Source organism: Barbatula barbatula (assembly GCF_947034865.1).
Source record: "Barbatula barbatula genome assembly, chromosome: 4".
Taxonomy (NCBI): domain Eukaryota; kingdom Metazoa; phylum Chordata; class Actinopteri; order Cypriniformes; family Nemacheilidae; genus Barbatula; species Barbatula barbatula.
This window is the reverse complement of record NC_136768.1, coordinates 4,919,784-4,936,196: the sequence shown is the minus strand read 5'-3', so window position 1 is coordinate 4,936,196 and position 16,413 is coordinate 4,919,784. Positions and strand designations below refer to the sequence as shown.

The 16,413-nt window shown below is 40.5% G+C and overlaps 1 protein-coding gene and 1 long non-coding RNA gene across 3 annotated transcripts; one reads left to right on the top strand and one right to left on the bottom strand.

Moving 5' to 3' along the window:
- Window positions 1–404: 404 nt before the first annotated feature.
- Window positions 405–3,591, top strand: cyb5r3 (cytochrome b5 reductase 3). Of its 2 annotated transcripts, XM_079454524.1 has the most exons (10): window positions 547–709; window positions 1,191–1,304; window positions 1,388–1,460; window positions 1,569–1,675; window positions 1,775–1,904; window positions 2,168–2,251; window positions 2,334–2,419; window positions 2,575–2,674; window positions 2,897–2,934; window positions 3,007–3,554. In XM_079454524.1, the coding sequence occupies exons 1-10, from the start codon at window positions 692–694 to the stop codon at window positions 3,067–3,069; spliced, it is 813 nt and encodes a 270-aa protein (XP_079310650.1). In that variant the 5' UTR covers window positions 547–691; the 3' UTR covers window positions 3,070–3,554. The 2 variants fall into 2 exon arrangements, with proteins under 2 accessions (XP_079310649.1, XP_079310650.1); XM_079454523.1 differs by having other exon boundaries at window positions 405–709; window positions 2,897–3,591.
- LOC306893046 lies at window positions 2,509–14,083 on the bottom strand. Its single transcript, XR_013786526.1, has 4 exons — window positions 14,043–14,083; window positions 10,600–10,770; window positions 4,170–4,226; window positions 2,509–3,076 (listed from the first exon to the last, which is right to left on the bottom strand). It is a non-coding gene; the product is annotated as an uncharacterized lncRNA (long non-coding RNA).
- Window positions 14,084–16,413: the final 2,330 nt, after the last annotated feature.

The window sequence follows — 16,413 nt, the reverse complement described above, 5'->3', positions numbered from 1 at the left end:
GAATAATTATATTTCTAAATATATTATTTAAGTGATATTATACTAATTATAGCCTATTATATTTAATATTTGCACTAAAATTATGTGAGCATAATTATTACCAATTATTGAGGGCAGCATTTATATGGTATTTTGTTTTATATAAAGTGGCGCTCTCTTGTGGCCAAATTCCGCAATTGCATTTCTAAACGAACTGCACTAAGGGGTAAACTGAAAAATAACTACGTCAACGGATTGATCTTTGGTAGAACTTGTTTAGTCATATTTTGTCTTTGAACAAAAAAATGAAACGAAACCGAGCCGGCCCTCCATTTACGGTCGTGCGTGTCGGTCCAATGATGCGGATGACACATCACTGCGCGAGCTCTGCGCAAACCGCTCCATTTCGTACCGCATTGTGCAGTAGGCTTCCCTAGTAGGGCGTAGCTAATAGTCACATGACCAATAAGAGTGCAGAAACTAGTAGTCATTTTATCTAATTGGTTATTTCTATACAATGGGCAGGGCATAGTTGAACTCTTAAGAAAGCCTTGAGGAGGGGCGTAGGATCAGGAGAGGGCGGGGCTAACTGCATTTCAGGAAGAGAGCGTCAGACTGAGTCAGACAGTCCAAATAAAGTAATATTTGTGGTGACAGCGTTAATATTTATCGTCAGTATTTCATAAAGTCTCTGTTAACACTGCAAGAGAACATGTCCTTCATTTTTAATGTGAGTATCTTAATGAGATAAAGCTTTTTATTTGTTTTAACTCTGTCAAAACAGAGGAATTAACGTGCGCAGTTGTTGCCAGCTTTGTGCAGACACCTGCATATGCTGGTATACAATATTTAATCGATTTAGTAAAAATATTTAAGGCAATATTTAACAAATATGTTACGTCTTTCACTATGACATATTACATGCATCTTTATCGACATTTTGGACGGTACACGTACTGTAGGCCCACTGCACACTTATTATATCATTCTTATACATAGAACTTTCTACGGATGTACTCCTATTGCCATATACAAACGTGTCTTTCTTGATCTTTAAAGTTTTCAAATGCTTTTTTTCCCCAATCATAAATGTTTTCAGCCTCTTTGCAGCACACGCCCATTAGGCTATTCTCCACATTAACTTGTTTGTCAGCATACTATCATGTGCTTAGTCTTGTGGATTTGAAATCTTTTTCTCTCCATCACCTCAGCTGATTCAAGGATTCTTTGATTTCATCCTGAAACTCTTCGGCTGGAAGAGCAGACCTGCCATAACCCTTGAGGATCCCAATGTGAAGTATCGGCTGCGCCTTGTGGACAAAGAGGTAAGGAGAGTACTTAAAAATGTGATGAAATTTATTCCCAAAACTGTTTTACGTTTTTGATTCTGTCTCTGTTTCGATAATAGATTATAAGCCATGATACAAGGAGGTTTCGGTTTGCTTTAAAATTACCAGATCATGCTCTTGGGCTTCCTATTGGTAAGTTCACATGCTATGTATAATACTACACTTGGGTGTTACGTGAATGAATGAAACAAATGTATCAACGATCTTAAATTTAACGATTTAAATTACGAATATTTGTAGGTCAACACATCTACCTATCTGCCAAGATAGATGGGAACCTTGTGGTCAGACCCTACACCCCTGTGTCTAGTGATGATGACAAAGGTTTTGTTGATCTGGTCGTGAAGGTATTAAAGCAAAAACAAGAATGGCGGAGTTCTAAGCAATGGAGTGCGCAGAGGCTTCACTTGATGTTTCTAATTTCTTGTTCTGTGTTTGGTTTTTAGATATACTACAAAAACGTCCATCCAAAGTTTCCTGAGGGTGGGAAGATGTCCCAGTACTTGGAGAGTCTTCGTCTTGGTGACACAATAGAGTTCAGAGGGCCAAGTGGACTGCTGGTTTACAAAGGCAAAGGTCTGTAGACATTAAAAAATGTTGACACAGTGCAAAAATTCACCCCAAGGGAGGGAAAATATATGACTTGAACGCTACTTAAATTGCTAATTCTTTTTAAAAGCAAAATCTTTTCTAAAAATCGTTTCAAGCGTGAAAGGTCAGCTAGGCACGCAAGGCAGATGCAGTTAAAACAATTTGAATCAAATGTAAGAATATAATGTGACATGTTTTTATGCACAATGTAGTTGACATTATAGCTAACCGTACCAATATTTCTGCAGGATCATTTGCTATCAGGCCTGATAAAAAGTCACCCCCCGTAATTACAACTGCAAAGCATGTTGGCATGATCGCAGGGGGAACGGGTAAGCACATGAACACTTAAAATATTTAATTTGATATTTTGAGAGAGCATCAATGGTCATCTTTCCCATTTTTGTTTTTAAGGCATTACACCCATGCTTCAGATAATCAAGGCAGTCATGAAGGATCCAAAGGATGAGATTGTTTGTTACTTGCTATTTGCAAACCAGGTTAGTTATTGTTTCAACTTGTTGTCATTTTTTTTATTTTATGTTAAAATTGAATGTAATGTATCTCAGGCATATAATGATGTTTGTTTGGTTTCATGATATTTAATGGTATTTTATACTAACAAACATTCCAACTCATACAACTTCTTAAACAGACAGAAAAAGACATTCTCCTACGGCCTGAGTTAGAGGAAGTCTTGGTTAACAACCCAACACGTTTTAAAGTGTGGTACACACTCGACAGGGCTCCAGAGGGTGAGAACTGCAAATGCTGTTTAGCATAATGAACAATCCTTAGAAAACAACACCAGATGTTTAGATGACTAAAACCCAAAGCACTTACACAAACAGTGCCTTTGAAAGTCAAATTAATTATACATGTGTTTGTGTGGAACCAAAGTAATCTTTACAAAACTTCATAAAAGTATTTATTTATCAAAAAGTTAGCATTTTTAAATACTTGACTTCTTTTGGTAGTGTGGGAGTATAGTCAAGGCTTCATCAATGAGAACCTGGTAAGGAACCATCTTCCTCCTCCTGGAAACGACACACTCATCCTCATGTGTGGACCTCCTCCTATGATCCAGTTTGCCTGTAACCCCAACCTGGACAAGGTGGGCCATTCCAACGACAGATGCTTCACCTTCTAGAAGAACCCTGCATGCGTCATTGAAAACTGCTTAAAGTGTATTGCATCTTCAAAATTATAAACATACTTTCCTTTCCACACCAATCCTTATTTACAGACCTTGTATACACAACTTACAAAATATGGCCGCTATGTGCTAAGTGCAAATTTACTTTAAAAGGTTAAGGCATCTATAATGATGCAAAGATCTTTAACCTCTGCTCAAAAGGTACCCATAGAATTATGCATGCAAAGATCCATTGCTCACAACTGCCAGTTCGGATATTAGTTTGAGAACGTCTGTGATTATCTGGAAGGGTTGCAAACCAAAAGTGTTTCATAATTTCTATGCACATATTTTTGTATCACATGTATTCTGAGTACCATGATTTTTAAAATAAAATCATACTTTGTTTGCATCAATATTTACATGGTGTATGCAATTATGTTATTAACTACCAGCTCTGACCTCTGTTTGTTATACAGTAAAACATTTTTTACTGACAATACGCATAAAGCCAAGTTCATGTATTTCTAACAAGCCAAATAAGTGTGCATATACACTCACCTTAAGGATTATTAGGAAGACCTGTTCAATTTCTCATTAATGCAATTGTCTAATCAACCAATAACATGGCAGTTGCTTCAATGCATTTAGGGGTGTGGTCCTGGTCAAGATAATCTCCTGAACTCCAAACTGAATGTCAGAATGGGAAAGAAAGGTGTTTTACGCAATTTCGAGCGTGGCATGGTTGTTGGTGCCAGACGGGCCGGTCTGAGTATTTCACAATCTGCTCAGTTACTGGGATTTTCACGCGCCACCATTTCTAGGGTTTACAAAGAATGGTGTGAAAAGGGGAAAACATCCAGTATGTGGCAGTCCTGTGGGCGAAAATGCCTTGTTGATGCTAGAGGAGACTGGGCCGACTGATTCAAGCTGATAGAAGAGCAACTTTGACTGAAATATTCACTCGTTACAACCGAGGTATGCAGCAAAGCGTTTGTGAAGCCACAACACACACAACCTTGAGGCGGATGGGCTACAACAGCAGAAGACCCCACCGGGTACCACTCATCTCCAATACAAATAGGAAAAAGAGGCTACAATTTGCACAAGCTCACCAAAATTGGACAGTTGAAGTCTGGAAAAATGTTGCCTGGTCTGATGAGTCTCGATTTCTGTTGAGACATTAAGATGGTAGAGTCAGAATTTGGTGTAAACAGAATGAGAACATGGATCCATCATGCCTTGTTACCACTGTGCAGGTTGCTGGTGGTGTTGTAATCGTGTGGGGGATGTTTTCTTGACACACTTTAGGCCCCCTAGTGCCAATTGGGCATCGTTTAAATGCCACGGCCTACCTGAGCATTGTTTCTGACCATGTCCATACCTTTATGACCACCATGTACCCATCCTCTGATGGCTTCCAGCTGGATAATGCACCATGTCACAAAGCTCGAATCATTTCAAATTGGTTTCTTGAACATGACAATGAGTTCACTGTACTAAAATGGCCCCCACAGTCACCAGATCTCAACCCAATAGAGCATCTTTGGGATGTGGTGGAATGGGAGCTTTGTGCCCTGGATGTGCATCCCACAAATCTCCATCAACTGCAAGATGCTATCCTATCAATATGGGCCAACATTTCTAAAGAATGCTTTCAGCACCTTGTTGAATCAATGCCACATAGAATTAAGGCAGTTCTGAAGGCGAAAGGGGGTCAAACACAGTATTAGTATGGTGTTCTAACTCTCTAGTGGACAAACAATTAGCCAATCAATGTATCGCTAAATGTGGCTTTTCATAACTTTAACTTGCCTGAATAGGTTTGACCGCAAGTTGTTCAAATATTACAGCCTTTGGTGAGTATGTAATCTTGAATGATTGTGTGCAGAAAACTATTAAAACTCCAATACGGTATGTACGTTCTTCTCATGACATGCCTTTGGAGTTTTGGGGAAGGTTTGATATAAGATGCTATTTCTAAAGTGAAGTAAAATGTTTTTAATGAGTTTGATACAGATATATTATACTAAAGATAATTGGAACAACAAATACTTTTAAATGCAAATAAAAATTGGTGTTAATGTGGTCTATTTGTGAGAGGTAATAAAATGGGCACAGTGGTATGAGTCTACTTGATTGCATAAAAAGTCAGACGATTTAACTCCAACAAACAAGGACTAGTCAAGATCTTGTATGAAAGAAAGAACCTGCACCAAATATTACTCTGTGAACACTGTAATCCCTGTGGAACAAGGGTTGAACACTTGCTTGTTGTATGTGAAAGTCCCATTTCAAATCCTTCTTTGAGGTGTTTGGTGTCCTGTAAAAGAAAGAGCCTATCCCTAGTACCACTCCACATACCATCGCAGAATCTGTGAAACTGTGGTTAAACATTCTCGCATTATACAATAAAGTCCCAGTTCAAAGCAATACATTTTTTGGTGTTTAGCCTCCTGTAAAACAAAGTGCCTGTACCAAAAACCGCTGAACGACACAGTTCAGTCTCCGTTGATCAGTGGTTGGACATTCAGGCATTGTGCGTGCGAGTAAAACACAGCTATGAAGAAAACAAAAGATAAAATTACCAAGAAAACTGTCAAACATGTGCAGGACACAGTGGCTCAGTGTTATGAGCACTAACACCAGACCAGAAGGTCCTGAATTCAAAGCCTGGTGGTTGACCTGCCGCAAGAACACAGGAGGGATTGAGTGGTTTAGTGGTAGAACTTTCGTGCTTTGAACTTGAAACTTGAGGGTTAAACCCCATTTTATTTCAGTTTTTTATACCATTACTAAACAGGGATTGTTACCAAAGATTTATGTTGTTCTGCCGCAGTGGCTAAGTGGTAAAACATTCAAACTTTGAACGTGAAGTTTGAAGCCCTAAGCATTAATTTTTTTTTACCAATATTAAACAGGGATTTTTGCCAATAATTTTCATTGTTGAGTCACTGCCACAGTGGAATAGTGGTAGAACTTACGTGCATTGTACATGGAAGATGTGGTTCGAGCCCCGGTACATTTAAGGTTCTTTAGGAATATTAAACAAGGAAGGAATCGTGACTTAAAAATAAAGTCAAAAAGCCACTGCCGCAGTGGCATAGTGGTAGCACTTTCGTGCTATGAACTTGAAGTTTGGAAACGAAAGCATTTTGGTTTTTTTACCAATATCAAACAGGGATTGTTGCCAAGAATTTTCGTTGTTACGTCACTGCCACAGTGTCTAAGTGGTAGAACTTTCGTGCATTGTACATGGAAGTTGTGGTTCGAGGCCCGGTACATTTAAGGTTCTTTAGGAATATTAAACAAGGAAGGAATCGTTACTAAAAAATAAAGTCGACGAGCCACTGCCGCAGTGGCTTAGTGGTAAAACATTAAAACTTGAAGTTTGAAGCCCTAAGCATTAATTTTTTTTTACCAATATTAAACAGGGATTGTTGCCAAGAATTTTTGTTGTCACGTCACTGCCACAGTGGCTAAGGGGTCGAACTTTCGTGCATTGTATGTGGAAGTTGTGGTTCGAGTCCCGGTACATTTATGGTTCTTTAGGAATATTAAACAAGGAAGGAATCGTTACTAAAAAATAAAGTCGGTGAGCCACTGCCACAGTGGCTTAGTGGTAGAACTTTCGTGCTTTGAACTTGAAGTTTGGAAACGAAAGCGTTTTAGATTTTTTAACAATATTAAACAGGGATTTTTGCCAAGAATTTTCATTGTTAAGTCACTGCCACAGTGGAATAGTGGTAGAACTTACGTGTAATGTACATGGAAGATGTGGTTCGAGCCCCGGTACATTTAAGGTTCTTTAGGAATATTAAACAAGGAAGGAATCGTTACTTAAAAATAAAGTCGACGAGCCACTCTGACAGTGGCTTAGTGGTAGAGCTTTCGTGCTTTGAACTTGAAGTTTGGAAACGAAAAACATTTAAGTTTTTTTTACCAATATTAAACATGGATTTTTGCCAAGAATTTTCATTGTTAAGTCACTGCCACAGTGGCTTAGTGGTAGAACTTTCGCTCATTGAACATGGAAGTTGTGGTTCGAGCCCCGGAACATTTAAGCTTCTTTAGGAATATTAAACAAGGAAGGAATCGTTACTATAAAATAAAGTTGACGCGCCACTGCCGCAGTGGCTTAGTGGTAAAACATTAAAACTTTGAACTTGAAGTTTGAAGCCCTAAGCATTTACATTTTTTTACCAATATTAAACAGGGATTGTTGCCAAGAATTTTCCTTGTCCGTCACTGCCACAGTGGCTAAGTGGTCGAACTTTCGTGCATTGTACATGGAAGTTGTGGTTCGAGGCCCGATACATTTAAGGTTCTTTAGGAATATTAAACAAGGAAGGAATCGTTACTAAAAATAAAGTTGACGAGCCAATGCCGCAGTGGCTTAGTGGTAAAACATTTGAACTTGAAGTTTGAAGCCCTAAGCATTTAAATTTTTTCACCAATATTAAACAGGGATTGTTGCCAAGAATTTTCGTTGTTACGTCACTGCCACAGTGGCTAAGTGGTCGAACTTTCGTGCATTGTACGTGGAAGTTGTGGTTCGAGGCCCGGTACGTTTAAGGTTCTTTAGGAATATTAAACAAGGAAGGAATCGTTACTAAAAAATAAAGTCGATGAGCCACTGCCGCAGTGGCTTAGTTGTAGAACTTTCGTGCTTTGAACTTGAAGTTTGGAAACGAAAGCATTTTGGTTTTTTTACCAATATCAAACAGGGATTGTTGCCAAGAATTTTCGTTGTCACGTCACTGCCACAGTGGCTAAGTGGTCGAACTTTCGTGCATTGTACATGGAAGTTGTGGTTTGAGGCCCGGTACATTTAAGGTTCTTTAGGAATATTAAACAAGGAAGGAATCGTTACTAAAAAATAAAGTCGATGAGCCACTGTGACAGTGGCTTAGTGGTAGAACTTTCGTGCTTTGAACTTGAAGTTTGGAAACGAAAAACAAGGCCAGGTTCTTAAGAGGTTGCATGCTTCTGCATTTTCCCCATGTCTCGAAAATGTAAAGCGCAAGACGAACACGCCAGGAGAACTGTCTCAAGTGTGCAGGTCCAGGTGGCTCAGTGGTAAGAGCACTGACAGTGGACCAGGTCGTTCATGGTTCAAGGCCAGGTTGTTAAGGGGTTGCATGCTTCTGCATTTTCCCCATGTCTCTAAAACTTAAAGCGCAAGACGAACACGCCAGGAGAACTGTCTCAAGTGTGCAGGTCCCAATGGCTCAGTGATAAGAGCACTGACACAGGACCAGGTGGTTCAGAGGTTGCATGCTTCTGCATTTTCCCCATGTCTCTAAAACGTAAAGCGCAAGACGAACACGCCTGGAGAACTGTCTCAAGTGTGCAGGTCCCAGTGGCTCAGTGGTAAGAGCACTGACAGAGGACCAGGTGGTTCGGGGTTCAAGGACAGGTTGTTAAGAGGTTGCGTGCTTCTTCATTTTCCCCATGTCTCTAAAACGTAAAGCAAAAGACGAACACGCCTGGAGAACTGTCTCAAGTGTGCAGGTTTCAGTGGCTCAGTGGTAAGAGCACTGACAGTGGACCAGTTGGTTCAGGGTTCAAGGACAGGTTGTTAAGATGTTGCATGCTTCTGCATTTTCCCCATGTCTCTAAAACGTAAAACAAAAGACGAACACGCCTGGAGAACTGTCTCAAGTGTGCAGGTCTCAGTGGCTCAGTGGTAAGAGCACTGACAGTGGACCAGTTGGTTCAGGGTTCAAGGACAGGTTGTTAAGATGTTGCATGCTTCTGCATTTTCCCCATGTCTCTAAAACGTAAAGCAAAAGACAAACACGCCTGGAGAACTGTCTTAAGTGTGCAGATCCCAGTGGCTCAGTGGTAAGAGCACTGACAGAGGACCAGGTGGTTCAGGGTTCAAGGCTAGGTTGTTAAGAGGTTGCCTGCTTCTGCATTTTCCCCATGATTCTAAAACGTAAAGCGCAAGACGAACACGCCAGGAGAACTGTCACAAGTGTGCAGATCCCAGTGGCTCAGTGGTAAGAGCACTGACAGTGGACCAGTTGGTTCAGGGTTCAAGGACAGGTTGTTAAGAGGTTGCGTGCTTCTTAATTTTCCCCATGTCTCTAAAACTTAAAGCGCAAGACGAACACGCCTGGAGAACTGTCTCAAGTGTGCAGATCCCAGTGGCTCAGTGGTAAGAGCACTGAAAGTGGACCAGTTGGTTCAGGGTTCAAGGACAGGTTGTTAAGAGGTTGCATGCTTCTTCATTTTCCCCATGTCTCTAAAACTTAAAGCGCAAGACGAACACGCCTGGAGAACAGTCTCAAGTGTGCAGATCCCAGTGGCTCAGTGGTAAGAGCACTGACAGAGGACCAGGTGGTTCAGGGTTCAAGACCAGGTGGTTAAGAGTTTGCATGGTTCTGCATTTTCCCAATGTCTCTAAAACGTAAAGCAAAAGACGAACACGCCTGGAGAACTGTCTCAAGTGTGCAGGTCTCAGTGGCTCAGTGGTAAGAGCACTGACAGAGGACCAGGTGGTTCAGGGTTCAAGACCAGGTTGTTAAGAGTTTGCATGGTTCTGGATTTTCCCCATGCCTTGAAAACGTAAAGCGCAAGACGAACACGCCTGGAGAACTGTCTCAAGTGTGCAGGTCTCAGTGGCTCAGTGGTAAGAGCACTGACAGAGGACCAGGTGGTTCAGGGTTCAAGACCAGGTTGTTAAGAGTTTGCATGGTTCTGCATTTTCCCCATGCCTCGAAAACGTAAAGCGCAAGACGAACACGCCTGGAGAACTGTCTCAAGTGTGCAGGTCTCAGTGGCTCAGTGGTAAGAGCACTGACAGAGGACCAGGTGGTTCAGGGTTCAAGACCAGGTTGTTAAGAGTTTGCATGGTTCTGCATTTTCCCCATGCCTCGAAAACGTAAAGCGCAAGACGAACACGCCTGGAGAACTGTCTCAAGTGTGCAGGTCTCAGTGGCTCAGTGGTAAGAGCACTGACAGAGGACCAGGTGGTTCAGGGTTCAAGACCAGGTTGTTAAGAGTTTGCATGGTTCTGCATTTTCCCCATGCCTCGAAAACGTAAAGCGCAAGACGAACACGCCTGGAGAACTGTCTCAAGTGTGCAGGTCTCAGTGGCTCATAGGGTATGAGCACAGACTCTGAACCAGAAGGTTCAGAGTTCAAGGCCAAGTGGCTGACCTGCACATCTTCACCGCAATCCGTAACATGCAGGGTGGCTCACCCATGTGTGAAGTACGTACTCCAAAAAAGGGTACCCATAGAAGGGGGGAAACACCGGAGCGTGTGTCTCCCCGAGATTCCTGAATGTGTAAACAGGGGGTTATGCGCCAAATCTCAATATTATTTGCGAAAAAAATAAAATAATGACCCTAAAAAAATATTTTACCGAACCACCCCCCTCCATTCTTCATGCGGCGCCGCTCGAACCGATCAGCGGATGACATATCAGTACAGCGAGAGAAATTAAAAAAACTCTCTTGCGGTAATGTGATGTCATCTGCCAATCGGTTCTTGCGAAGCCGCATGAAGTCAAACACACCTATTGACTATACTTACCTCCTCCAAGGTGCTGCTCCTCCTCCCTGGTGTCAGGCTCCTCCTCTTGGTGCTGCATCAACTCCTTGGCTCCGGCAGGCTGCTGCTGCTGCTGCTCCTCCTCCGATCTTTACCACCATTCCCATGCAGATCAACACCCTGGGCTCTTGATCTAGGGCCAGTGCAGATATTCTGCAACACATAAGAAATGTCAGAACACTCAAACAAGTCAGTCTTCAGTGCTACTTCTCATACATCTGAGCCACTGGAGTCAGCATTTAATATTTTTCTTAATACCTTCATAAGAAATGTTAAAAAGCCCTCAAATGTATTATACAGACACCAGATGAAAGCTGCAGATGGCACTGCATTGATTTAGTGGCGAAAATTTGAGTTATTAGTGTCAATAGATGGCTAGACAAAACAGATTCTAATATTCATTAAAAAATTATAACTCGGGGGATTAGAAATACGTATTCCTCAGTGGGATGGCCAACATAAATTCCATTTATTTTTATTCGTGACTGGGTTTTGCAGCGGGGTGTTTGGCACAGATTAACTATCAGATTTGGTTACAGATTTATCACACTGTCAAACCGCCTGTATGCCAGCAGACAAATACTGGATTTATAAATCTGTACTTATAAGACTTTGAAATAGTACAAAAACGCATGCCTTCTTGTTCTTTTGCTTCACATTATTGCCGTTTCTTTCCGCTACAGACTCATAGCTTCATTTGGAAGCCATGGCCATATGTAAAGACGCACCATCAAACATCATCACCTGCGCGCACTGCATGATGTCCGAGTATGTCACAGTTATTAAATAAATTAAGTATTAAAAAAAGGAAATTTCCAAATGATTATCTAGATGGGGAAATGATTGGTCTCAGGAAGCCATATTTTTAAGTTCCTCTAAACCAGAAGTAGTGCACATCTTCAGGATTGCTACATATTTCCTAATCAACCCAAATATCGAATGTGAAAAAGTAAGGGCTTGGCTTTTGGATTTTCCACTGCAAACTATTTTAGACCTAAAATGAGTAGACGTTTCATTCAGAAATTGATCTTGCAGCACACTAAAGGTCATTGCACACGGAGTCTGAAATGTGCGTCACGAATGTTTAAACGTTAAAAAATAAATACGATCTCACGTTCACATTTACACACTTCCTCCACTATTGCCGTACGATCTCGCGGGCCAGGGTTGAGAACCACTGGATTACCGGATGCCGTCAAACTGATGTTGTGACAGAAGACTTAAACAGTGCTGGTCCAGAAGCACTTCCTGCTTTAGTTTTTTACCCTTCGTTTTCACATACCACAACAGAAGATAAATGTTCAAAATGTTTTGTTTGTCTAGTTTAAAGTTTGAAAATGTCAATTTTACAAATCCAAATTACGAAGTGTAATTTCACACATATATCTGACAATACGTACAAATTTATTACAACAAATTACAACCAACTGAATATTTAAATTATTATTAACCACTTTTAAAATTTAAACAAAAATGTTTCAACTTTAATTATATATATACGATTTAAAAAATAACATTAATTACACAAATAACTGAAACCGGAAGTGCCTCTGGAATACTGTTTACATCTTGCAAATGTGCTTAAGGTCCCGAGTGAAGCGACTTCCGACCTTGGCCTTACCCAGACCGCCCAGAGCCCCAGTGTCATCACAATACACCTGTCCCTCTAGCTTTTATTTTGTCTGAGTCAGCTGTGCAGCCATCATCTGTTCTCTCCTCCCTTTTTCTGAACCTTGACCTAAGCATTGTCCCTGTCAGCCGGTCTCTCTGAGTGAGGGGACTTAATGCCTCGCTCTCGTCAGGTCAAGTGGCTCAGGTCCAGCCGTGTGGGTATGAGAGAAAGAGATAGACCAGATGCCAAAGCCACAGGTCAGATTGCCGGCTGTATTTTCTACTGTAACCCTCTTGGCAGGGTAACGCACATGGACGTAATTCTGCTCTTAAAGGGATAGCTCAACCAAAACTTTTGATTACCAACATGCTTCAAAATATATTGTTTGTTCTGCAGAAGAAAGAAAGTCATACGGGTTTAATATGTCAAATAGGCGAGAAGATTATGACAGAATTTTGGTACCCATTTAAATTTGTATATAAACGGAGAATACATGCAACAAGTAATGTATTTGCATATTCCCTTATGATTGCTCAGTTATTAGTGAACAAAGAAAGTACTAACTGCAATGCTGCAATTAAGATTAAGATTTGTTTATATACCTTGTGCACAATCCAATTCAAATAATTATTGTTTTGATAAATCCCCACGTTATTTGTGACAACACCAGGCAAGCGGGCCTGCAGAATTCTGCAGCTTGTATGTGAGCTCCTACAAAGGCCTCGTTTTTATGCTGATAGTCACGATTTCCACGCTATTTAGAAACATTTGCTTTGGTTCCCAGGAGTGCGTGTTAGAATGCAAAGCCTGTTAGACAAAATAGGTCTAAGTACATTTACAGCCTTGTATGGTGACAGGTTTACGGCACCCATTATGAAATTTTATGCATCTCAATGAACTTCAAACTAAAGCAAGGACCCACGCGTACCTGACGTTACGTTGGACACAAACATCTGGTAACACTGATAGTTCATGCTTTTTTAACCTCTCTCATCATTGGCCAAAAGCTGATGAGAAAGGGGCTCACCTCCTCAACAGCCAATGTTGTCATGGCCTCTAGGTTTCTGATGCTGGGCATTCTTCCAAAGCCTGCTCTTTCTTTTCACCTCTAATGCCAGTGCCAGCAGAGGCGATTAAAAGCACGACTAAATATTTGTTCGATTCAACTGCGATTCACAAATAAACATAAATCGATTTTAAAGTTGTAAATAAATATAATAACGTGATGTCATCGGAACAAAAAAGGCGGAACCGCGCGAGAGAGCTGCAGCACCCGGTCCAGTTAGAGAGCGCACACACCGGATATACACGATCAGTAGAGAAAGAGAAAAACTTTCAGCCACGTTGTACTAAACTTCAATATAACGAAATAAATGTCAGGACGGTCTTTCTCTGCATCTACACTGTGCAGTGAGCGGCAGAGAGAAACAGCGTGTTCAATTCACCATACCGCAGCTGCATTGTCAATGAATGCAATCAAACTTTTCCCAAAACCTGTCACTGTTTAGACTTAACAACATGATCATACTTCTGTAAATATGCAGTTTGTTAGCCAGCTCACATGCTATGATTCGATGATCGAATACAGTAATATTGCAAAAACCACTTCTCTTATGTGTATGACAGAGGATGTGTCAATTCGTGAGTGACTGGCGTTTAGCATGTGGCACTAATAATCGCGTGTATTTACTAGTATACACTTGCTTTAAAGGGGTCAAATGACACGGCTAAAACGAATATTATCGTTTCTTTAAGATGTAATGCAGTGTTTACACACGATTCAAGGCTCATTAATGCTGTGTTGTCCACATACCTTGCATGTTTGTATCTCCTCTTTGCCCCGCCTGTTTTTTTGGTAGACCCAGACAGAGTGCAGTCTGGACGATGGGGCGGGGCAACACATTTCCCGCCCACTTCACTTTTCATTGGCTCATGATCAGAAAGAGCTTATCGGTGTAGAGAGAAGTGTATAGCTTTTACAGCTTATTACATTTATTGACAACATTGTGACCGTATGCGATGCCTATTTATATGTGTTGTTATAAAACTGTAAACATGTACATTCTTAACATTTATGCTTTAGCAGAATACACAGCGTCCAAGCTGTACGTTTTGACCAATGTGTGTGTTCCCTTGAAATCTTCCACTGAGCTGCAGGAACACATAAATCCTGTTAACTATGCATGTATAGTATGAACAACTTATCCTGCAATGTCAGTGTTATCAATTATGTCAAGCGCAAGTAATATAATAAACGGCTAAACTATTTCGATTCTGCATCTCTTTATTTGTGTGTCTTAAAGTATTGTGTGGCTTGGCATAGAAGTTGCTGTCAAATGCAGATTCCTGGATGGAGAACAGCCTTTACCACAACATGTGCAATAAACGAGCCCCATGAGGTTATGCACAAACTTATTTTTTCTATGTATATATTTACAAATACTTACAGTAGGCCTATATCCAAATTGCTCGAATATCACTTTCGTTGCGGTAGCTTTTTGATGTAACCAGACCACTGTTTGTATTCGTGCGTATGAATTTCTTAAATGTTTGCTAGGAACCCCAAAATTGCTTTATTGTTGAAATTTTTACTAAATGAACATTCCATATATTATCGTTGGTTCTATGATTGTTGCTGTTGTTTTCTTCCTCATTCAACTTATCCAAAGCGTCGCACTTGTCTAAACCAATAAGCTGTTCCAATGAACCAATGCAAGTTGAAGTTGGCGGGGCGACACATGTCGTTCCGCCTGTGTCGTACCGCCCCATTGTCCAAACTGCACTCTGGGGTACTTGAATTTTGTACTTAACTCATCCATCTGAAAAGTGAGGTGTGCTATAATTGTTAACAAGTTAACCAGTGTGTTGTGATTGGTCAAAAACTGCAAGCGTGTGAAGAAATGTAACTCCTCTTTGGAACATCAGGTTCTTGCATTTGTGCGGTCTTATCAAAACAAACCACGAACTGACGCAGATTTGTGGGGGTGTGGTTACATGAGGCATTTCAGGCAGGTCTGGGTGAGCATTCGTCTAATACATGCATGGGCAACGTATAACACCAAAGACAGAAAAACACATATTCGAGCCATATGACACATTCAATGAATGGATTCCGAGATAGAAGCTTCTAATTATAAGCAGACTGTGATTCTTTTTTAGAACTAGAAGGTTCATATTATTTATTTATAATAATCATCTTAAGTTTGAAAGAGACTTAGAGTTCATAAGCAAAAGCCTCTGGGTGCCATCAGACATCCTCTGAAATGACTTTTATTAGGCTCTGATGTTTATTATAAAATATTTCTTAACTTTAATCGGAAAGAGGACCTATTCCTTGCAATTTAAGTGAAATCTGAATCTGAACCTAAACCCAGATGAAAACACGATTTTAGAATAATTGAAGAATTAAATTGGACCCTGAGGGCTCTTAACTTGTTCCCCATATTATTGTTGTTACATGAAATGTACTTGAAATGTTAAGAGATGATAAGGATTTCTATGACACCAAAAGAAATTGCAATGTTTTGACACATTTCAAAACATCTATTAGCCTTCTGGACAGAACAACGTACAGCATTGAGTCACTCAAGTGTACACTCATAAAAATAATTGAAATTAACTATTTTTCACTATTATTATTATTATTAATAACCATAAATCCTTAAATACGAACCTGCCTTGAGCTTTCATTGTAAGATTATTTGTGCTGTGTGCTCGTGTCAGACAATCAAGAGACTTTACGATAACCATGGCAACAGCAATTACAGCATTCACCACACCTGTGAGTTTTCAGCCGAGCTGTGCAGCATCATGTTCTACTCCACAAACTTAGATAGTTTTTAAAGACGTTTATAGTGTTGTTAAATAATTGTTGAACTACAATGTAAACGCTCGTGCATCAAAAGTTTCATGCGCGCACGTCATAACGGACCCCAGACGCGTGCCAACACGAAGTAGTGGCAGAAACGACGCGGCACAGTTTGCCAGTTTACCAGTTTACAGAAAAGTATGTTTTGTTTATGTACTTGAAGAACCGAGCTTTTTTTGACAATGTCACGTTTTCCCTCCTTCACGTTAAGTGTGTTACAGTAAATGTTATTTACAATCGGCATGCGCATTTTTTCTCATACACTTACGCTAACCGTAACTCAAGCAAAACGATGATACATCAAAAATGACTCGTA